The 24284-nt window shown below is 52.6% G+C and overlaps 1 protein-coding gene across 1 annotated transcript in view; it reads right to left on the minus strand.

Annotated features, from left to right (window-relative positions):
• The window catches only part of LOC120404011 (maestro heat-like repeat-containing protein family member 7), a 134375-nt gene that overhangs the window by 101894 nt on the left and 8197 nt on the right, over positions 1-24284 (minus strand). Inside the window, exons 4-11 of the mRNA XM_039536026.1 lie at positions 20958-21053; positions 19633-19712; positions 18119-18242; positions 17403-17489; positions 15329-15433; positions 9367-9516; positions 8581-8735; positions 8057-8201 (exon numbers count right to left, since the gene is read on the minus strand). Of these exons, the coding sequence (XP_039391960.1) occupies positions 8057-8201; positions 8581-8735; positions 9367-9516; positions 15329-15433; positions 17403-17489; positions 18119-18242; positions 19633-19712; positions 20958-21053 (942 nt within the window). The remainder of the gene's footprint in view (positions 1-8056; positions 8202-8580; positions 8736-9366; positions 9517-15328; positions 15434-17402; positions 17490-18118; positions 18243-19632; positions 19713-20957; positions 21054-24284) is intronic.

The raw sequence follows: 24284 nt of genomic DNA on the forward strand, positions 1-24284 counted from the left end.
AGGAGCGCAACACACCAACAGCAAATCAAGCTAGAGAACGGGCTGGCCTCTCGCGACTCATCTCTGCCACGGGCCTTAGGCTCCACTGGCCAAGGCCCGGCATGGGCTGCATGCAGGCATCGCGATTGGTCACTGTGTGGGGCCCCACTGAAACGCTGCTAAGCGCGGCGACGCCCTCGAGGCTCCAGCTGAGATCAAGGCCTGCCCTGCTCCTCACTAAGGCCTCAGCTGCACACGGAGCAGTGGTGTGGGTGGGTCTGCAGCCTTGTGCCCAAAGGGTCGCCCGGTCTGTGGGGGCAGGTGAATCCGGCTGGCCATGAATGGGCAGGCGGCTGCCCGGCCTGCGCATGGCACACGGATGTCAGAGGGGCCTCGAGGCCGAGGTCACACAAGGGACCATTCTATGGAACTGAGCCTTGGGAACAAGAGACACCTGACCCTGGGCCTTGCTCCAGCCCCGTGACACCAGCTGGGACAGGTAACAATGCCCAGACTGAGTGACTCCACCCCTAGGGTTGTAGGAGCTTTCCTGCCCCTGCTCACCCACCCACCCCCAGGGCCTTCAGGGCCACCCTCTCCTGGCCATAGGCATGAGCGGCAAGTTCCATTGGCCCATGGTGCCTGGGTACCATGGGCCTCAGCCCACCTTTCCCCACGTCTCCCAGGCCATTTAAAACAGCCTGGGGCCCCCTCACCACTGGCAGCGCAGCAGAGTGGCCTCCTGCCTGCTTGCTCCCATGGCTGCCAGCCCCTCCTGTGGCCCCTGGGTGGGGTGGGCGTGCCCCCTGCAGCCAGTAGGAAGCTGTGGGGCAGTGCCTCAGGGTAGCAGCACATGGAGGGCCCCGGCCTGCCCTGCCTAGGCGCCCCAGATACGCGCCGCACCCTCCCAACTCCGCCCAGCGCCTGCCCCCACCCCTTTCCCGACCCCACTCTGGCCCCCAAACTCCTTCCCAGAGCCTGCACCCCTCCCTCCACACATCCCTCCTGTCCCCAACTCCTCCCAGAGCCTGCATCCCCACCCTCTCCTGCACTCCCACCCTCTGACCCATCCCAGAGCCTGCACCCCAGGCCCCCTCCCCCACCCAAACTCCCTCCCAGAGACTTAGGCAGGTTGGGGGCAGAGTTTAGGGGGGCAGAGTTTGGAGGGGCAGGTTCTGCTGAGCACCACCAAAATTTCTACAAATCTGCTGTCCCTGGCCATAGGTCAGCCCCATGCCCCAGTCACCGCTGGGCCGGGGCTCTTCTCACGACCCTCACCCGCTGGTGAGGCTCACCTGAATGAAGAGCGCCACGGCCGGGGCATCGCCTATCGTCCCGATCGCTGAGGATGGCCATCAGATGGTAGAAAATCCAGTTTCGCTCCTGGAAATTGAGCAAAACCATGGCCCTGGCATAGGAAACACAAACACCACATCATCAAGGTGGGCAAGGACTGGTCCTCCATTTATGAATCTAACCAGAGCAGTGCCACAGGACAGGGGATCCCGGGCGACTAGTCACGCGCAGCTGGCACGGACTAGTTCCTGCTGGCTTAAAATGCCCAGCGGCTTATGTGCTAGAGACCCAAACCCTTAATCACTCGACAGGGAGCCCTTCCATGAGGCCAGCTCTGAGCACGTAGTGCTGTGGCTGCAAGAGAACTGCAGACAAAGAAGGGTGTCGGTGGGGTCGGTGGTCTTCCTCATGTGCCCAGATATTGGGTGATGAGAGACAGAAGGGTGGGTGAGAGAATATCTTAGATTCACCCAAGACAAGCGCTGGAGCTTTCTGTGTTAGCTTCTCTCTCACCCACAGTCACTGGGCCAACCAAAGACATTCCCTCCCCCACCTTGTCTCTCTCATGTGCTGGGCCTGACAGGGCTACACCAACGCTGCGGAAAGACATGGCGGAGGCTGTCTTTGCCCAGCCATGCCTGCCAGAGCCACGCAGGAAGTGGTTTACGCCAGGCAGCGCAGGGTGGAGAAGTAGCCGACTGACCCCTTGGCCAACAGCACAGAGGCTGCGGCCTGTTCCATGCAGGCGATTGGGAGCCGCGTCTCACCCAGCAGGGAAGGCAATGTGGCCGTGTCCTGGGCCAGGGAGGGGAGCTGCTGCTGTGATCGGTTCTGGGCAGCACTCACCGGGCAAGCAGGCAGACACCTTTGTGGTGCGTGTCAGAGCTCATGAGCAGGTCCCAGCCGCCCTGCTTCATCATGAAGGTGACCTGCTCCTTGTAGCCAGCGCATAGAAGCAAAGCTTCCATGGCCTTCACCGCAAACCTGTGTGCAGAGCGAGCCTCTTGTTACTGAGTGAGCCCAGGCCAGGCCCTGCTGCGTGCCTGCGGGCGACGCTGCAGAACCCAGGCTGGGTGTCGGGCTGGCGGTACCTGACGGGGCTGAGGGGTGCAGCCGTGTCCTCCTGGTTATGCTCCCTCTCCTGTGAAGCAGTGTGCTGCACTGTGTGGGTGACATGGAAGAGCAGCGCGACGTAGAGCTGAGGGAAGAGCTCCTTCACTTCCTGCCTGCAGGCCTGCTCCTGCAGGATCACATATAGGGCTCTTGTGGCCTGCAGCTAAGAACAGGAGACAGACATCACTGCAGGGATTTTGTCCTTCCCACGCTCCCCCAGGGCACCTAGAGGGGTGGGGGTGGGCTGGGGGCTAAGGCCTGGGATGCTGGGTTCAATTCCTAGCCTGTGAGACCTTGGCTAGAACCACACAAGGGACTTTGGCCCAGCGTGGCCATGCCTAGCTTCATGTGCCCTGCTGCCCAGTGGACTCACAGCCCTGGGTTAAGTGCCCAGGCTCCGTATATGCTCCAGAGAGAGAGTCAGTTGGGCCAATTGTTAAAGCGGGTGAAAGGGATGGCCTGGGTAATTTCAGGCCTGTCAGCCTGACATCGATCCCAGGCAAGATAATGGAGCAGCTGGTATAAGATTCAATTAATAAAGAATTAAAGAGGATAATTTATTTAATGCAAATCAACAATTTTTTGATGAGATTACAAGTTTGGTAGATAAAGGAAATGGTATTGACATAATGTATGTAGACTTCTGTAAAGCGCTTGAGTTGGCGCTGCACTCCAGTTTGATCAGAAACCTAGAAGTTACAAAAGTAACGTGGCACACATGAATTGGATTATAAAGTGGCTGATAGGTCTCAAAATGTAATTGTAAACTGGGAATCAGCATTGCACAGGTGTGTTTCCAGGATGGTCCTTGCAGGGATCGGGTCTTGGCCCTACGCGATTTAACATTTTCATCAATGACCTGGAAGAAAACATCAAATCATCACTGATAAAGTTTGCAGATGACACAAGAATTGGGTGAGTGGTAAATAATGAAGAGGATAAGTCACTGATACAGAGCGATCTGAATCACTTGGTAAACTGGGGAGCAATCAAACAGTATGTGTTTTAATATGGCTCATTGTAAAATGAATACATCTAGGAACAGGACGAGGACTCTATCCTGGGAAGCAGAGACTCTGTAAAGGACTTGGGAGTCCTGGTGGATAATCAGCTCATGTGATCCTGGGATAAATAAACAGAAGAATCTAGAGTGGGAGTATTTGGCACTGGTGTGACAACTGCTGGGATCCTGGGTCCAGTTCCGGTGCCCCAATGCAAAAAGAATGTTGATGAATTGCAGAGGGTTCAGAGAAGAGTCATGAGAATGATTAAAGGACTAGAAACCATGTCTTATAGTGATAGGGTGACCAGACAGGACAGGGGTTGGGGGTAATAGGAGCCTATATAAGGAAAAGACCTAAAATCAGGACTGTCCCTATAAAAATCAGGACCTCTGGTGAGAGATATAGTGAGAGACTCAAGAAGCTCGATCTATTCATCTTAACAAAGAGAGGGTTGAGGGGTGACTTGATTACTGTCTATAGGTATCTCCCTGGGAAACAAATATTTAGTAATTGGCTTTTCAGTCTTGCAGAGAAAGGTCTAACATGATCCAGTGGCTGGAAGTTGAAGGTAGACATTCAGACTGGAAATAAGGCATAAACGTCACAGTGAGAGTAATTAATCATTGGAAGAATTTACCCAGGGTGGTGATAGATTCTCCATCACTGACTGTTTTTGAACCACGATGGGATGTTTTTCTTCAAAGACCTGCTCTAGGAATGATCTGGGGGCAGTTCTCTGGCTTGTGTCAGGCAGGGGATCTGACTAGATGATCGCAGAGGTCCCTTCTTGCCTTGAACTCTATGAAGCTAAGAGTGAGGAGCTGCCTAAACCAACCAATAGGAAATGCGGAGGAGAGGGATGTGGCCTAAGCCCCACCCCTAAAGGGAATTTGGTATCTATCTCTACTTGGGAACACTTAAATAGTCATTGGAGCAGAGTTTTGACCCCAGGTCTCCCAGTTGGGTACCCTAACCACTGGGCTAGAGACAGTGGTGTAGTCGAAAATATGAAGGTCCTGGAATGCCACTAAAATACTGATTTTCTTCAATATGAATTATAGAAATTCACATTTTATTTGTCTACTGAATTTCTGGTACAGTAATCCTGGGCTAAACCAGGCATGGCTGGAGACAGGCCAGCTGTCCAAAATAACAAGGTATTGGATTTTTTTTTAATTGTACACCCCCCCCCATAGTAGCTATTCAATTTATTTTAAATGTTGAAATCATTGTGCTGAAATGCCATTACTGTGTATGCAATAGAATACAATAGAAATGCCATTACTGTGTCTACAATAGAATATGTAAAAGATATAACTCTAGACAGAAGTGTACAGTACAGTGGTAAAAACCCAATGAATGCGTAGCAAGTTTTCTTTTTACTTTAGCCTATAGGCTAATGAAAATAGAAAATAAATCATGCTGCTGCACTACAGACATTACTGTATCAGGCTGAAATAATAAAAGTTTATTTTAAATGTAGCTAGTAGGCTACACAAGTAACACAAAATACATCAAGGCATAACGGGCTGGAGTAGCAAAGGCCTGCTGTAATGCATTGATCTAATTTTTACAAATATTTCCACAGAGCGTCTTTCTCCATATTGTATTTTCTGTGTCTGTGAATCAGAGGGAGAACAAGGATGTCTGAGCGAAGTTCTGGCACAGCTGAGAGGATGCCACATGGAAAATGAAGGGCCATGTAGCTTGCTAAACGTGAGTGATGACGTATGCGGAATAAGCCCCTTGCTACATTTCCATTCACAATCATAGTCATGTGGCTGAGGGTATGGCTACACTTGCAGCTGTACAGCACTGGGAGTTAAAGCTGTCTTCGTACAGCTGAGTAGGGAAAGCACTGCAGTCTGTGCACACTGACAGTTGCCAGCGCGCTGTTGTGGCCACATTTGCAGCATCTGCAGCGGCATTGGGAGCAGTGCATTATGGTCAGCTATCCCAGCATTCCAAGTGGCTGCAACGTGCTTTTCAAAAGGGGGGGTGGAGTGTGACAGGGAGCGTGGGGGAGAGAGAGAGTGGATTTTTGGAGCCAACACTGTGTCAGCAGCTGCCTTGCAAGTTCCAACCCCCTCCCCTAGCCCTCTCTGACTCACTGAAAGTGAACAGCACCTCTTTGTTTTTTCCTCACAGAGCAGATAAGCACCCGCTCGCCGAAACGGACCCTCCTCCCTCCCCCTCTATTCAAGCAAACACTAGCTGTGGGCCTTCCAAAGGGAGCCCTCTGCCTCTGCTCATTTACAGCAAACAGGAGCTGTGTTTGTTTTTTTGATAAGCAGCTCCGAGCCCAGAGTTTACAACAAAACAAAGAGCGGAACCTTCACTTAAAAGGGTTATGGGAAGCTTCGGAGATCAGTCACTGCATACTAAGATTATTCCCTGTTTACACTGGTGCCCCAGCGCAGCAGCAGCAATACTCTTATTCCTCTCGGGGAGGTGGAGTACAAGCAGCGCTGTAGCCACGGAGATACAGCGCTGTATGTGCCTTGCCAGTGTGGACGGGGAGTGAGTTACAGCGCTGTTGGTGGCTTTATTGCGCTGTAATTCTCAAGTGTGGCCAAGGCCTTAGATAAAGTGAAAAGGAGGTAGGGCAGCTGTGTAACCAATCTGGTCTGTCACTGACAGGAATTGTCAATGCCTAGCATGACTCTCTTGATTATACTGGTCAGAAGTGCCAGCTGAGCTGAAACCACTGCTCAGCTCCACGCGTGTGATTTCATGCAGCATGGCTGAAGCCTGGTCTACACTACAAAGGGTTAGGGTTCATTAGGCAAATTCAGCTACGTGAATAGGTAGCGTAGCTGGCTCGGTCCCACCACCGCCGCGTTTTGCAGTGGTGGAGTACCGAGTTGACTGCGGTGCTTCCGGAGTTGAACTACTATCACATCTATCGCATTCAGATCAGACGCGATAGTTCGAACTCCGAGAAGTCAAACTCACCGCGTCGACCCAGATGGTAAGTGTAGACTAGCCCTGAGTGTGAACGTGGATTTAGGCCTTGGCTACACTTGAGAGTTACAGCACAATAAAGCCACCAACAGCGCTGTAACTCACTCCCCGTCCACACTGGCAAGGCATACAGCGTTGTATCTCCCTGGCTACAGCGCTGCTTGTACTCCACCTCCTCGAGAGGAATAAAGAGTATTGCGCTGCTGCTGCTGCTGGGGCACCAGTGTAAACAGGGAATAACCTTAGTACGCAGTATCGACTCATCCCACCCCCCTTTCTGGCTCAGGTTACAGCCTCAGGTACTGACCCTCACCTAAAGTCATCCCCTGCTCTCCCATCCCCCATGCAGACAGTCCCAGTAAAACTAAACACCATTTCCAGGTCAATCCATCCCTCACCTATAGCGTCACAGGGCTATAGATAACAAAATGAAATTCACCAAAGACAAATGTGAGGTGCTACATTTAGAGAAGAAAAAGCAAATGCACAGATACAGAATGGAGGATAACCAGCTGAGAAGGATCTGGGAGCTGTGGTGGATCACAACCTCAGCATGAGTCAGCAATGCGATGCTGTTGCAAAAAAAGCAAATGCAATTTTAAGTTGCATTAACAGAGGTATAGCCAGGGCCGGCTCCAGACGCCAGCGTGCCAAGCGCGCGCTTAGGGCGGCAATGAGAGCCGCAGGGGGCGCGCTGCCTGTCGCCGGGAGGGCAGCAGGTGGCTCGGCGGACCTCCCACAGGAGTGCCTGCGAGGGTCCGCTGGTCCTGCGGCCCGTGGACCTCCCGCAGGCATGGCTGCGGATGCTCCACTGGAGCTGCGGGACCAGTGGACCCTCCGCAGGCATGTCTGCAGCAGGTCCACTGGAACCGCGACCAGCGACCGCCAGAGCACCCCGTGGCGTGCCGCCCCTGCTTGGGGCGGCAAAATTACTAGAGCCGCCCTGGGTATAGCATGCAAGTCATGGGAGGTGATAGTACCACTCTACTCAGTGCTGGTTAGGCCTCAGCTGGAGTACGGTGTCCAGTTTTGGTCACCAATGTCTAGAAAGGATGTGGAGAAACTGGAAAGGATCCAGAGGCGAGTGACAAAGGTGATCAGAGGGATGGAACACAAGCCATAAGAAAAAAAGGCTGAAGGAACTGGCTATGTTTTGTTTGGAAAGGAGGAGATTAAGGGGGGACTAGATAATGGTCTTCAGATACTTGGAAGGCTGCCATAAAAAAAGATAGAGAAAAGTTGTTCTCTCTTGCCACAGAGGGCAGGACAAGAGGCGATGGGGTCAAACTACAGCACAGCAGATATAGATTAAGCCTCAGGAAAAACTTCCTAACTGTAAGAAGAGTAGGACGATGGGAAAGATGCCTAGGGAGCTTGTGGAAACTCTTTCGCTGGAGGTTTTCAGAAGGAGGCTGGAGCCATCTGTCCAGGGTGGGTTAGAAACAAGAAGTCCTGCATTGTTGCAGGGGGCTGGACGAGCTGACTTTGCGATCCCTTCTCACCCTGTGATTCTATGAGTGCTGCTGAATAGCACCAGGAGAGCGTTTCGGCGTGTTCCGGCTCAAATATAGCACTGGCTAAAGTCACACTCTCTCTCTCTTTGGCCCAATGACTATACCCCGTGGGAGACTGAGAGACCCCCTCAGGCCATGATGGGGACACACGGCACTCCTTCCCTTGCTGCAGGGGCTGGTACTTACGGCCAAGGGGGGGAAGCCAGCCGGTCTCTCAGAGAGCTGATGCCGTCGCCGAGCCGGCTCCTGCAGCCTGCTGACCAGCTCCCCAAGGATCTTTCTTGTGGTCTTGGGCTGGGATGTCAGCATCTTCCACATCTCCGCAGCAACACTGCAAAGGGAGAGAGCCAGTGGCACCCGATCAGAGCCCTGCCAGCCTCCTGCACCCCTCGGCACTGGCACGCCTGCTGGGTCTCCCCTCACCGGCCGGCCCTTTGTTGCCCTCCTGCTCCTGCAAGGACCCCGTTGGCTGGTGCAGGTTACATGGGGCCAGGTCTGAGTGTCAGCCACAGGAGAGGCCGAGGGATGCCGTACAGGGTTTTGCAAATTGGCCTGTGTCCAGGGCAAGCCAGCCTGCAAATCCCTCCAGGAGAAGCAGCAGCTCTGCAGGGAGCAGGAGATCTCTGGAGGGTTCTGCACTCCCCTGTCTCTGGCAGCGGGACCAGTCCGGGGGACCCAGAGTGCAAGTGGTGGTAGCCGCAGCCCCGTACCTGTCACATGACAGTGAGCAGCCCAGCAGGGTTCTGACCACCTCCTCGCTGAACCGGTAGCCCAGCAGGAGAAGGGCCCTGCGCTGCTCCTGCCGGGCAAGTGGCTCGCTGATGGAGTCCAGGTGGTTATGAATGCTCCTCACAGCCTCTGACACCTGGAAGGGAAATGGGGAGTTGGGGGCCTTGGCTTTCTCGCACGGCTATTGATCTGGGGAGCCAAGGACCTGCTGCACCTGAGAGCCATCTGCCTCCCAGAACCTCTTCACCAGCCCCAGGCCTAGAACACAGCACCAGTTCCCAGCCTATCGATTCATAGACTGCAAGGCCACAAGCGGTCATGGTGATCACCTAGACCAGGGGTAGGCAACCTATGGCACGTGTGCTGAAGGTGGCACGCAAGCTGATTTTCAGTGGCACTCACACTGCCGGGGCCTGGCCACCAGTCCAGGGAGATCTGCATTTTAATTTCATTTTAAATGAAGCTTCTTAAAAATTTTAAAAAATGTATTTACTTTATATACAACAATATTTAGTTATTTATTATAGACTTATAGAAAGAGATTTTCTACAAACATTAAAATGTATGACTGACACGTGAAACCTTAAATTAGAGTGAATAAATGAAGACTTGGCACACCACTTCTGAAAGGTTGCTGACCCCTGACCTAGACTGACCCCCTGCATTTCACAGGCCAGAGAACTGCCCCCCAATAATGCCTAGCATCCAGAGACAGAGTCTCCCACGGATGGGCTCCCCCAGCACAGTGTTCTCACTGCAGCTCTTACCCTCCACAAGCTGAGGCCGGGAACCTCCAGGATCGTATGCAGCATGTTCCTGGCCGTCACTGCGTCATGGACGCTGGAGTCTCTCATGCCGTTGATAGCAGTGAGGAGAAAGTCCATGCCTTCAGACGGGTCGAAGTACTTCCCAAAAATCTGAAACAAACTGCGCAGTGAAACCCCTTTGCTGCCCAGCGCGGATCCGGTCAGTGGCCTAGCAGCCAGGACTGGCCCGGGCAGGAGTGCAGGCAAACCCCACTCTTCCGGGACAGGCCTGGCTTACTGCACCTGGGCAGCACAGTACCCAGCCAGCAATCAGAAGCTGTCATGCATGGCAGAGGCCAGCGTGGCAGTGCACGGGGGCACAATACTGCGCAGCACGGATACACTGTCTAGTGCTCAGCAGGGGCTGGCGCTCATGCGCAGATGCAATGATGCCTTTTATTGCATTAATCTCTGAGGAAGCTCCCAGAAACCTGACAAGGAGCTGGGATCAGGTTTGGATGAGCCCCATTGCATCTTGGGATGTGTCATGTAAGGAGGCATATTGGGCTGCATTAGTAGAAGCACTGCCTGCAGATGGAGGGAAGTGATTATTCCCCTCTATTCGGCACTGGTGAGGTCACACATGGAGTATTGTGTCCAGTTTTGGGCCCCGCACAAGAGAAAGGATGTGGACAAATCAGAGAGAGTCCAGCAGAGGGCAATGAAAATGATGCGGGGGCTGGGGCACATGACTTGATAGCAGCCTTCACTACCTGCAGGGGGGTTCCAAAGAGGATGGAGCTCGGCTGTTCTCAGTGGTGGCAGATGAGAGAACAAGGAGCAATGGTCTCAAGTTGCAGTGGGGGAGGTTTAGGTTGGATATTAGGAAACACTATTTCACTAGGAGGGGGTGAAGCACTGGAATGGGTTACTTAGGGAGGTGGTGGAATCTCCCTCCTCAGAGGTTTTTAAGGCCTGGCTTGACAAAGCCCTGGCTGGGATGATTTAGTTGGGTTGGTCCTGCTTTGAGTAAGGGGTTGGACTAGATAATTTCCTGAGGTCTATTATTCTATGAGGTGGAGTGGGCCATAGGCAGGTCTCTGTCCCAGCTGGATGGGGTTAGTCTGTCCCTTCCCCCTGACTCCTAGGGTGTTAATTTCTGACTCCTGATAACTCTGGGCACAACAATCCCAGGAAGCACTGACTGTAGTTACCAATGTGATATTTCTGGTGTTGGTGACCCAGAAGGCTGTCTCAACTTGACTGTCCTTGAGGATCTGCCGATACTCTGCACCGTGCTTCATCAGAATTTCGGCTGACCCAGGGAGGGGAAACAGACAACAGGCAATATAAATCAGACCTTCGGTTAGCAAACGGGAGTTTTGCAAGGAAGTTTAGAGAGGGTGTGTGAGAGACAAGTACATCTAACAAACATTCTGTAAACTCAGGCCAATAACCTGTTCCCCCATCCCTCCCCCAAACTAAACAAACTAAACCCCCTGGAAGAGTAAAAATAAACCAGGCAGAAGGGCAGCAGCAGCGTGGGGCTCTCCAGTTGATTGCACTGAATGCAGCATGTACGATTACCAGCCCTGTGGGCAGGTAGCATATGTGGGCATTTGGCCCAAGGAGCTACTGGCCATCGGAGACCAGGAGACCAGAGGGGCTGAACTGGTGGAGCCAAGGGAGACAGTGAGGTACATAGAGGAGACTTTTAGGGATGCAGTAGAGTAGTCCCACTCCCAGTCTGACAGCCTCTGTGCTGCTGAGGAGGGTGAAAGTTTCGGGGAAGGAGAACATCGAGCTGGGGCAGAGGGAGACGATCCCATAGTTGGGACCCACCTTCCAGATGAAGTCATGATGTCCTCTCACACTGAGGCTAAGTGGGATTCCCTCCTAAGGCGGGAATCCCACTTACAAAGAGAAGCCAGGAAATAGTAATGGGGGATTCAATCAATAGACATATAAACAGTTGGGTTTGTGATGACTGGGAGAACCGCATGGTAAATTGCCTGCCTGGTGCAAAGGTTGCAGCTATCACGAGACATCCAGACAGACTTATGTGCAGTGCTGTGGTATGTAGCCTAGCGTTTAAATCAGCCTCTGTATGAGATAGCTAATGTGAGAGTGAATTTTAAAAAAGTCTCCAGATGTGATCCCTGGTAAGCCTGACTTCAGTACCAGGCAAATTGTTGAAACTATAGGAAAGAACAGAATTATCAGACACGTCGGTGAACACAATTTGTTGAGGCAGAGCCAACATGCCTTTTATAAAGGGAAATCATGCCTCACCAGTCTACTAGAATTCTTTGAAGGGGTCAACAAGGATGTGGAGAAGGGTGATCCAATGGATATAGTGTACTTGGACTTTCAGAAAGCCTTTGACAGGGTCCCTCACCAAAGGCTCTTAACCAAAGGAAGCTGTCATGGGATAAGAGGAGGTTCTCTCATGAGTCAGTGGTTAAAAGATAGGAAGCAAAGGACAGGAATAAATGGCCAGTTTTCACAGTGGAGAGAGGTAAATAGCGTGGTCCCCCAAGGATCTGTGTTGAGAAGGGGTAACCAGCGAGGTGGCAAAATTTGCAGATGATACAAAATAACTCAAGATAGTTAAATCCAAAGCAGCCTGCGAAGAGCTACAAAGGGATCTAAAAAAAAAGAGGGACTGGGCAAGAAAATGGCAGATGAAATTCAATATTGATAAATGCAAAGTAACGCACATTGGAAATCATAATCCCAACTATACATACAAAATTATGGGGTTTAAGTTAGCACTCAAGAAAGAGATTTTGGAGTTATCGTAAATAGTTCTCTGAAAACATCCAGTCAACGTGCAGCGGCAGTTAAAAATGCAAACAGAATGTTGGGAACCATTAGGAAAAGGATAGATAATAAAACAGAAAAATATCATAATGGTTCTATACAGTGGTGAGCTGGAGCCGTTTCCCACAGGTTCCCAAGAACCGGTTGCTAAAATTAGACCTCCGTGGAAAACCGGTTGTTAAAAGGCCAGGAGGTGGGCAAAGAACTCCAGTCCGCGGGCTGGACCATCCTGTTGCTCCCAGGATTCCCAGCTGGGGAGGCTGAGGTTCCCCTGGCCCCTCCCCCGCTTCCCACCAGCTGCAGCGTGGCCAGCCACCGGCACCAGCTGGGCAGCTCAGCTGAGCTCGGGAGTCGTCCTGCTGCCGCTTTTTGAGTAGCCCGGCACGTGTGGGGGGGAAGGGGGCTGCTGCAAGCTCCAGGGCTGGCCAGAGGGGAGGGCCGGACCAAGTGGGGCACGTGGCCCAGGCCCTGCAGGGCCCCTGGCCCCACGAGGATGTCTCCCAGGCTCTCCCCGCTTCCCCACCCCGCAGAGCCGCAGCATGGCCAGCAGCTGGGCAGCTCAGCTGAGCTCCTGAGTCGTCCTGCTGCTTTGAGCTGCTGGCAAGGTAAGGTACGAGGGAGGCTGCAAGCTCCAGGGCCGCGGGGGGGAGGGCAAGTGGGGCAATTTGCCCCAGGCCCTGCAGGGGACCCCGGACCCTCCTCTGCTTCCCTCCCTTAAATCAGAACTTTTTATAGGGAACCGGTTGTTAAGATTTTGGCAGCTCATCACTGGTTCTATATAAATCTATGATGCGCGAAACCTTGAATACTGCGCAGTTCTGGTCGCCCCATCTCAAAACAGATATACCAGAATTGTAAAAGGTGCAGAGAAGGGCAACAAAAATGATTAGGGGGATGGAACAGCTTCCATATGAGGAGAGATAAAAAAGATGGGGGGCAAGTCTACACTTCAAACACTGTATCGCCATAGCTGCACTGGCGCTGTAGAGTTTACGTGAAGATGCTCCTATGCAAACAAGCTCTTAATCCACCTCCCTGAGAGGCGCTGGCTAGGTGAATGGGAGAGGTGCTCCTGCCGACAGGGGTGTGGATTTTTCACACCCCTGAGCAATATAGTTATAACAATATAGGTCTGTAGTAGAGACCTGGGACTATTTCGTTTAGACAAGAGATGACTAAGGGGGGATATGATAGAGGTCTATAAAATCATGACTGGTATGAAGAAAGTGACTAGGGAAGTGTTATTTACTCTTGCACATAACAGGAGAACTAGGGGTCACTTTATGAAATGAAGAGGCAGCAAGTTAAAAACAAACAAAAGAAGGTATCTGTGCACACAATGCACAGGCAACCTGTGGAAATTGTTGCCGTGGGATGTTGTGAAGGCTAAAAGTATAATTGGGTTCAAGATAATCAGGGCATGTAACCCCATACTCTGCATGTCCCTAAACCTCTGACTACCAGAAGCTGGGACTGCATGTCAGGATGGATCACTCAGAATTTCCTGTTCAGTTCATTCCTCTGAAACATGAGGCACTGGCCACTATCTGAAGACACAATACTGGGCTAGATGAAACATTGGTCTGACTCAGTATGTCCATTCTTATGTGAGTTATGAAGAGTAGAATATGGATAGAGGGTAAACATCAGGGTAAACTCCATGGCTTGCAGGACTAAGGATAATAAGGAGGATTTCTTTAAAAAAAGTGTATTAGGAACAAAAGAAATCGTAGCAGTGGTGTAGGCTCATTACTAGATGGAGACTGTTTAAAAGGTTGCAGAAAAGGTGGAAGTGTTCAATAAATATGTTTTTCATGTTGGAAACCCCATGTCAGTGTATTTAGGAAGGACAAGGGTCTCCAGTGCTCTTACATTTTAGCTGCAGCATGAAGGAGTAGAGGTGGCGAAGTCCCTCCACAGCCGATTGGCAGATCTCCTGCTCCGCAGAGCAGAGTGAGACACCCCACCAGCTGGCCCAGGACTCTGAACTCCTCCACTTCCTGACGGAGAGAGGGAGCAAAGGGAGTCACTCGCCCCTGCAGACCTAGCGCAGCGAGTCCCCCTGGCATTGCCCTAGCAATGGGTTAGAACAGGGGGAGGCAGAGGCCACCGCAGAGAGACTGGAGACAATGAGAGCAGGAGGAGCTGTGGGGCCCATCACCAGGGGCTGAGGAAAGCTCAGCAGGGATGGAGAAATCTGGGCAGCAAAGTCAGCAAACGTTACCCCCGAGTGGGGACCCAGGTAACGAATGAACTAACGTCCAGTCTCCATCTCAAGGGCAAGTTCCTAATCCCAGCCCCTTCTGCCATCCCCCTCCCTTCTTTGACCTCAGGCCCAGGAGCTTGGGGTCACCTTGGACTCCTCTGCTCTGCATTCTGCCTCTCTCACTCCATCCTGGAGCTCCCCAGAGCCCTCCCTTTCCGCGCCATCCCCAGCCTGCCTGCTCTCTCCTGCCAGCTCTCTCCTGCAGCCTTGTCCTCTCGTCTCCCCCTCCTGCAGCCCCTGCACTGGCTCCCTGCTCTTCCCCACCTGGCACCAAGCCCCTTGCCCTCCTCTCCCGGGGTCTGCACAGCCTCCCCACTCCCACTCCCCAGTTCTCTGGCGCCTTTGGCCCCGCCCATCCCTTTCACTGTGTCCCCTCCCACCTCCCTCATTCTGTTCTGTTGACCCAGCCTCTGGGGGCACATCATCCGAGCGACCCCCTCCAGCTGCCAGAGGGGAAGCCCTTCCACAGGGGGGATGGAGCAGCTGGAGCAGCTCAATGGCCCTGAGCATGCAGAGCAAGGGGCGTTCATCTGGCAGCCTGGCAGGAGCTGATGCCAAAGCATCCCACAGGCGTCTGACAAAGGGGGTGAACAGATACCTGGGTTCACAGGCTGCTCTCAGGGCAATCCTGTGTAAATGCACTGACCCTTCGGAGCAGACTTTGGTGCTAGGGGAACAGCGGGGAGAGTCCTTGGAGACAGAATGATGGGACTCGACCCAAATCCCACTGGAGTCAGAGGACAGACCCATCGACATCAGGGCTCGTTAGATTGGACTCCTACTGAGGATCTTGCTAAGTCACTATTCTAGGCCTGCGTTTTCCATGCCAGGGCGTGCTGCACCACGAGGCTGCTCAGTGTAGTTAGGAGGTGGCCAGGGTCACAGGCTGCTCACCTGGAATTTGCGCTGAGACCCCATGAGTTCCATAAGCCACCTGATCCTTCCCACTGCCCTCAGCCGCTCATGTGCCTCCTTGGATGTAGTCCAGGGGAGCAGGACCTGAGAGAAACAAATTGGGACAATAGATGCTTAACACAATATTAACAACAAGGGGGCAGGAATACAGGCTAGACTAGGGAGAGAACAGGTAAAAGACAATTGAGGTCAGTTAGATGTATTCAAGTTGGCAGAGCCTCATGATATTCACCCTAGATGGAGCTAGGCAAAGCAATCGCTGAACCTTTAGGAGGGCTGAGGTCCCAAAGGACTGGAGAAGGGCAGACACAGAACCTGTCTTCAGAAAGGGGAACAAGGAGGCCCCAAGGAATTATAGACCTGTCAGCCTAACTTTGGTACCCAGAAAGATACTGAACAAGTTATTAAACAGTTTGTAAGAATCTAGAGGAGATAATAGGGTAATAACGAATAGCACCATGGATTTGTCCAGAACAAACCATGCCAAACCAATCTAATTTCCTTCTTTGACAGGGTTACTTGCCTAGTGGATGGAGGCAGGCAGTATATGATGATGTATATGAAGTTTAGTAAGGCTTTTGACACAGTCCCACAAGACATTCTCATAAGCAAACTAAGCCAGTCTGATCCAGATGAGATTACTATAAGGTGGGCGTCCAACTGATGGAAAGACCATACTCAAAGAGGAATTATCACTGACTCGCTAGCAAACTGGGAGGGTGTCTCAAGTGGGGTCCCCCAGGGGTGTGCCTGGTCCAGTACTAATCAATATTTTCATTAAGAACTTGGTTAACGGAAAAGAGAGGATGCTTGTAAAGTTTGCGGATGACACCAAGCTGGGAGGGGTTGCAAGCACTTTGGAGGACAGATTAGAATTCAAAATCAGCTTGCTAAATTGGAGAGTTGGTCTGAAGTCAACAAGATAAAATTCAGTCAAAACAAAAGTGACGTAACACACTTAGGAAGGAAAAATGCATAAAAACAAAGTGGGGGATAACCGGCTAGGTGGCAGTACTGCAGAAAAGGATCTGGGGGTTATCATGGATCTCACACTGAATATGAATCAACAGTGTGATGCTGTTGTGAAAAAGGGAAATGCCATTCTGAATTGTGTTAGCTTGGAGCTCTGTGTCCAGTTGCAGGCACCACGCTTTAAGAAAGATGTGAACAAACTGGGGCCAGTCCAGAGGACAGCGACAAAAATGATCAGCAGTTTAGAAAACCTGACCTGTGAAGAAAGGTTGAACGAACTGGGCATGTTTCATCTTGAGAAGACAGAGGGGGCACCTGTAACAGTCTTCAAATACGTTAAGGGCTGTTATACAGAGGATGGTGACAAATTGTTCTCCATGTCCCCTGGAGGTAGGACAAGAAGTAATGAGCTTAATCTGCAGCAAGGGAGATTTAAGTTAAATATTAGGAAAAAGTCTAAGGGTGGCTAAGCACTGGAACAGGTGACCTAGGGAAGTGGTGGACTCCCCATCATGGAGGTTTTAAAAAACAGGCTGGACAAACACTCAACAGGGACAGTCTAGGAATGCTTGGCCCTACCTCAGTGCAGGGGGTGGAGTAGATGACCTCTTGAGATCCCTTCCAGCCCTGCACTTCTGTGATTCCCTCTTCCCAGGTTCTGGGATTGAGGAGACCGAATCTCTGTCAAGGACATTTCCCTCTTTTGGGAGCACAAACCACCCACAGAATCTACTTCCTGTGGCCCCAGAACTAGAATGTTGGGGGAATCTAGCTCCGGGCTCTGGCCAGGTTGGTGGGGCCCATGGTGAACACAAAGAAATACCAGGTTCACATGAGGGCTCAGTGGAGAACACAGCAGATCCCGTATGGGGTGGGCGCTCCTCCACCCCCACCCCATACAGACGTTTTTCAGATATAGTGGGGGCACTTGGCCCTCCAGCCCAAGAACCTTTGTAGAGAACGTACTCTGAGGAGCCAAAGGCACGGGGGTGTCCCATGCTTGGGATTAAACAGAGCCTTGGTCCCTGAGCCCCACCCCAGCTACAGGACTAGTCCCCTTCCTGCCCCCACGCCTCCAGACCTTCACGATGTTTTGCAGCACCACAAGGTTGGGCTCCTTATCCTCACACATCAAGGCCTTCAGCATCTCATCCATGGTTTTCAGCGTCTGCATGCAGAGCAGAGGAGAAACCAGAGCAAGTGGAGTTACCCAGCCAGGTGATGAACCAATGCCCTGGCGTGTGACACCCCCCCAGGTCATAGCAGCCCCTGGTATTACAGCTCACCACTCACTTGTACCCGCAGGGGACCTACTACAAACTCCTCCTGGCAACAGGGCCCCACCTGTCTTTGCTCTCCCCAGAAAGCCCACTGCACACAGTCTATCCCACTGGGAGAGTCAGACAGGACTCCACATTTGGAGGGCAGATTTCCAGCCAAGCTTCGGCTCCCCTGGCCTATGTGCACCTGAAGCAGCCGATCTCAGGCCTGTGCCCCCAGCCACGCATGGGGGATGAATGTGCTTGTGAAGGAAGTGTCTATTCCCCACTAATTGTCGGTGCATGTGAAGGATAAATGCCTACTACTGCTACCCTAGGAGGGAGTTACTCCTTTATCTGGGCCTGTGCTTTGGGGCCTGTGCTTTGGTGCTGCAGGTCCTGCGCTGAAGTCCTGTCGGGGAGCTGTGATCATTACACTCTTATGCCAGTGCCAGGTAACCCAGGGGACAGTACACGAGCGAGTGGCAGGATTCCCACTCGGTTTGGGACGGCTCAACATGGCCGGTTTGGGGCTTACTTTGTTGTAGAGAGCAGCCTCCACCTCCTCCATGGTGTGTGCTGGAGGCAGGGAGAAGATGCTGGAGAAGCAGGTGGTGAGCAGGCTGGGTTGTGTCAGGACCAGCAGCGGTAGCTTCATTTTGCTAAGAGAAGAGACACATGCGGATTTGGGGTCTGAGGCGGGACTGATGTGCTAATATTGCCCTCAGGCTCCCAGGACATGGAAACACCTGTGGGGGGCTCCAGCTGGCGGGTGGCAGATGAGAACAGGCCAGGGGGTGGTGGAAGGAGTTGGTGCTGCCTTCTCCCATACCAGCAGGCAGGGACTTAGTGCAGCTGTCTGCTGTGACCCCACCAGCACTCACCGGCTGGGGCAGAGATCGCTGCGCTTCACCGAGAAACAACATCCTGCAAATGGCATGGACGGGAGACTAGAGCTTGCTGGCACCAAAGCGCCTCTGAACCCAGCGGCCACAGTGCAGAAGAGCCTGCCAGTCCTGCCCCGCTGGGGGCAAGAGACCTTCCCACCACAGCCGTCTGCACTGCGGCTGCACAGTCCAGGCCAGCACAGAGATGCTGCATCAGCCCGCAGCCGAGCAGAACCGAAGCAGGGATCTAAGCCCTGCCCCTGCCCATTGCTCTCAGCCTGCTGGACAGGGCACACAGCTGTGTGCAGGGGGGCAGGAAGGTGGGGACAGCCCAGACAGCATTAACCTCTTCACCCCCACTGCCAGAGCATGGCCCCAGCACATGCAATGAGGTGCCAGGTGACTACTTGAGCTGCCCCTGCAGGACAGAGCCGCGCCCCTCGTGGCAGGCGGCAGCCAGTGAGGAACAGCTACGCCCAGTGCTGACGCAAATCCCGCCCCCTCTCACCCCTGCAGAGACGCAATCATGGCCAATGCCGTTGCCTGCCCCGTTGTCAGGAAGCCAGTGCTCAGTGGGGAGAGTTGCTCCAGCTCCTGCCCCACCTCCCCTTCCCATTCCTGGGGAACTAATTGAGCCAACAGCGAGAGCCCAGCTCCAGCCCGCAGCATCCATCACCTTCCAGACGCCTGATGGGCAGGCTTCTGGGAAGCTCAGAGCAGGGCACTAGCGGCACTGAGAGAGAGTCCCCCATGGCACAGGCAGTGCCAAGTGCCAGGGCTCAGCCTGCCCAGCCTCTCAGCCACTGGGAGTCGCTGAGCTGCCAGTGTGATGCAGCTGGCACTGACTCCAATCGCTCCGCTCCAGCAGCACCTAACTGCCCCTCTCCCCTCAGAGGGGACTGGTCCTGCCTCCCACGCCCCCTCCCCCATATCTTCATAAGGCCACGTGGAGAGGTTACCAGGCACCGAAGGATCCTCCACCGCCTACCCACTGGTGCCAGTCCACATGCACCAGCACCATCATCTGGTGCCACATTTCCTGGGGGAATCAGAAGATGGGGGAGGAGCAGAGGGGGGAATGCCCTGGAAAACTGGCCATGCCAAGTGGCTGGCATGTCTGGCTGCATGTAGCACTGGCTGGGGCTGGGCCGGGCAGGCTGGGTACCTCAGCTTCATGATGGCGAGCATTGCTTGCTGACGCATCACGCCGGTCAGGGAGTCGACGGACTCGTGATCAATCAGCTCCTGAGGAGACAATGTGGGGAAATGCCAGCTGGGCTCCAAGCTCCTGCAAGGCTCCGACAGGGGATCAAAGCGCAGGGCCTGCAACACGTGGGCTCAGCAGCCAGGTCGTCCTACTGCAGGCTTGATGGTGTGCAGGGCTCCAGCCGGGGAGCGCAGTGCAGGGCCTGTGCTCAGTGTCCCAGTGTCACGTGCCAGTGCTCTGCAAAGGCTCCATCAGCATTAGCACCCAAGGACTCCACCTGAGATCAGGCCCCCTTGTGCCCGGTGCTGCACACACACAGTGAGAGCCAGTTCCTGCCCCAGAGAGCTCACGAGCTAACTAGACGAGACAAGGCATGGGAGGGAAATTGAGGCACAGAGGGGGAAGTGACTTGCCCAAGGTCTTACTGCAGAACTGGGAGTAGAACCCCGGTGTGCTGAGCCCAGCCCACTGGACCACCCACCAGCCCACGCTGTCCCACGTTCAGGGAAGGGAGGTTAGCTCTGGAAAGCTTTCTGCAGGCGCTGGAGAGCAAAGACTTTCCAAATCTACGGAGCAGATTTGTTGCTAGTTCCCTAGTGGGCACTGACTGCGGAGTGTTGGGGCTCTGGGCAGGGAGACTGGCGTACACAGAGCGACCCGGTGACTTGGGAAGCTGGGTGCAAGGGAACAATCTACATTTCAATACAGTTATATGTTTAGGAACAAAGACGTCAGGCCACACCCACAGCATGGGGGGCTCTAACCTGGGAAGCGGTGACTCTGGAAAAGACTTGGCAGTCATGGTAATCAGCTGCCCATGAGCGCCCAATGCGAAGTTGGGGCCAAAAGGGTTAATGCCATCCCAGGATGTACAAACAGGGCAATCTCCAGTTGTTAGAGAGGTTATTTTCCCTCTGTATTTGGCACTGGTGCGACCGCTGCTGGGATCCTGTGTCCAGGTCCGGTGCCCACAATTCAAGGAGAATGTTGATAAATTGGAGGGGGGTCAGAGAACAGCCCCAAGAGTGACTGAAGGACTGGGAAACATGCCTGATAGTGAGAGACTCAAGGAGCTCAATCAGTTCAGCTTAACAAAGAGAAAGTTACAGGGTGACTTGATGACAGTCTGTAAGTACCTACAGGGGAAGCAAATACTGGATAACGGGCTCTTCAGTCTGACTCGATCCAATGATTGGCAGCTGAAGTTCGACAAATCTGCAAAGATCTCCAGGCCAGTCATTAAACCCGCCAAGTAACACAGCCCCGGTGTGTGTTTTACTCACCGTTATCTTCTCCACTAGCAGAACTTTGTCCATAAAAGCAGGCAGGCTTCTGAGGGTGCTGATGGAATCCAAGAACTTGAGTTTCTTGGCCTCGTCCTACGCCCCGCAGAGATTAGACACAAACAGGAAGGTTAGCGTGGAAAGGAGCTGCCAGTGGGAGAGATGTCAGAAAGCTTCCCCCCAGTGCTGCTCAGGCTTTGATATGCCAAATGGCAGAAGGCCATTCATCCGGCAACAGGAGTGACTATCTGGGGAGGGCAGGCAGCTCTGTATGAAACCGGACCAGAGAGGGAGCAGATCTCACGGGGTAGGTGTCCAGAGAGGAACTGCAACATGGCAGCTAAGCAGCCAGACAGTGTTAGCAGGGGCTTGACAGAGTGGGAGGAACATCTGGGTGGGACACCCTGACACCCCAATATTCGCCACTGTCATGTCATTAGGATATGTTTTGTACAAAGTACATATTGTAAGGTATTGTAAAAGTCTTTATCTGCTAGACATTAATGTCTCGTTGGATTGTATGTGCTATCGCTGTATGTGCAGTTATGAAGTTCAGCTATGTATGTGTTCCTGAAACACGTTGTGAGGTTCAAAACAGCCTATCAGATACAACAGTAAAAATGCCAAACAATGCCTTCTTGAGGAAATGCACACAAACAACATAGAAACCTCTTCGAGATAACGCTACACAGTGGGAACTGTTGGACCCAGGTCGCAGCAAAAGAGTTTTCCAGCAGGTGGGAAGAGGAGATAAAAGGGGAACAATGACATCGGGGGGACCTCACGCTCCCTGCAATAAGACACCTGGAAACACCTGAGGGACAAAGATTGAACTATGAGAAGTGATGGTCTCAGGCTGAAGAGAGATTCCTAACCTGTGTAAGAAAACCTGGGAAATCCAAGCTGCACAGCAAAGAATCTTAAGAATCTGCCAGCCTGAGAATTTGCTAGTGTAGATCCTATCTATCTAGTGTGGAAAGCTTAGTTTGTATGTTGTGTTTATTTACTAAGGTAATCTGCTTTGTTCTGTTTGCTATCTCTTAGAACCACTTAAAATCTACCTCTTGTAGTTAAGAATCTTATTTCTTGTTTATACCATAACCCAGTTTGTACAATTAGTAACTGGGGGGAGGGGCAAAGAGTTGGGCATGCCTCTCTCCACATCAAGGGAGGAGGCAAATTTCATAAAACCTTTGGGTCTGTACTCCAAAGGAGGTGGGCACCAGAGTACTGGGACAAGCCCCTTCAGCTGAGTCTTCCCAGAGCTGATCTCAGGGTCTGTGTCTTTCTGCAGCTGGGTGTGGCCCTGCCTGAGTGTATGGCTGAAAGTGGCTTGTGAGCTGAGCCCAGGGCCGCCCAGAGGATTCGGGGGGCTGGGGCAAAGCAATTTCAGGAGCCCCTTCCATAAAAAAAATAATTGCAATACTATAGTGTCATGTATTTGGAAATGTAAAAAATAACCAGTGAAATACATTCAAAAATTAATTTTTAATAATTTGAAAATACACCTCTACCTCGATATAACGCTGTCCTGTGGAGCCAAAAAGTCTTACCGCATTATAGGTGAAACCGTATTATATCGAACTTGCTTTGATCCACTGGAGTGCGCAGCCCCACCCCCCACAGAGCACTGCTTTACCGCGTTACATCCGAATTCATGTTATATTGGGTAGTGTTATATCGGGGTAGAGGTATACACGAAATACATGATTTTAAAACATTCAATGCTTTAATGTGTGTGTCATAACTATAAAGGGAAGGGAACTGCCCTCCTGTGTACAATACTATAAAATCCCTCCTTGGCAGAGACACTAAAATCCTTTTACCTGTAAAGGGTTAAGAAGCTCAGGTAACCTGGCTGACACCTGACCCAAAGGACCAATAAGGAGACAAGATACTTTCAAATCTTGGGGGCGGGGAGGAGGCTTTTGTTTGTGCCATTTGTTTTGGTGGTGTTCGCTCTTTGGACTAAGAGGGACCGGACATCAATCCATGTTCTCCAAATCTTTCTGAACAAGTCTCTCATATTTCAAACTTGTAAGTAACAGCCAGGCAAGGTGTGTTAGGTTTAACTTTGTTTTCTCAACTTATAAATGTTCCTTTTTGCTAAGAGGATTTACCTCTGTTTGCTGTAATTTTGAACCTAAGCCTAGAGGGGGTTCCTCTGGGCTCTATGAATCTGATTACCCTGTAAAGTTATTTTCCATCCTGATTTTACAGAGATGAGTTTTACCTTTCTTTCTTTAATTAAAAGCCTTCTTTTTAAGAACCTGATTGATTTTTCCTTGTGTTAAGATCCAAGGGGTTGGATCGGTGTTCACCAGGGACTTGGTGAAGAAGTCTCTCAAGACTATCTAGGGAAGGGAGTTAGTATTTAGGAGTGGTGGCAGCAAAACCAGATCTAAGCTGGTAGTTAAGCTTAGAGGTGTTCATGCAGGTCCCCACATCTGTACCCTAAAGTTCAGAGTGGGGAAGGAACCTTGACAGTATATATACATTTGCAATTACATAATGGGCTGTCGCTGGGTGATGGTGACGGTTGGTGCCAATGGGCCGGCGCTGCCTGGGGGTGGCGCTGCTGTTGCTCAGGGCTGGGTGGGGAGCTGGGCTCAGGGTTGGGGGGGCCTGTCAGGAGGGTGTCCAGCTCAGAGGGGCTTACCATGCTGCTTACTCCCACCTCCCCCCTCTCCCAGAGCCTCAGAGCGCGCCGCGTCCAGGAGCTTTCCTGGCCCCTGGACAGCACTGCAGCAGCCTGGCTCCATCGGGACCTGAGCTCACAGCCCCGCCCCCTTACCATGTGGTTCTGAGCAGGAGGTGCTCAGGCCATGCCTCCTTACCACGCAGCTCTGAGTGGGAGGAGCTCAGCCCCGCCCCCTTACCAGGCAGCTCAAGCAGGAGGTGCTCAGGCCCCGCCCCCTTACCATGTGGCTCTGAGCAGGAGGTGCTCAGCCCCGCCCCCTTACCATGCAGCTCAAGCAGGAGGTGCTCAGGCCCCACCCCCTTACCATGCAGCTCAAGCAGGAGGTGCTCAGGCCCTGCCCCCTTACCATGCAGCTCAAGCAGGAGGTGCTCAGGCCCTGCCCCCTTACCATGCGGCTCTGAGCAGGAGGTGCTCAGGCCCTGCCCCCTTACCATGCAGCTCAAGCAGGAGGTGCTCAGGCCATGCCCCCTTACCATGCAGCTCAAGCAGGAGGAGCTCAGCCCCGCCCCCTTACCAGGCAGCTCTGAGTGGGAGGAGCTCAGCCCCGCCCCCTTACCATGCAGCTCAAGCAGGAGGTGCTCAGGCCCTGCCCCCTTACCATGCGGCTCTGAGCAGGAGGAGCTCAG

The sequence above is a fragment of the Mauremys reevesii genome, linkage group 4 (assembly GCF_016161935.1).
Source record: "Mauremys reevesii isolate NIE-2019 linkage group 4, ASM1616193v1, whole genome shotgun sequence".
Lineage (NCBI taxonomy): Eukaryota > Metazoa > Chordata > Testudines > Geoemydidae > Mauremys > Mauremys reevesii.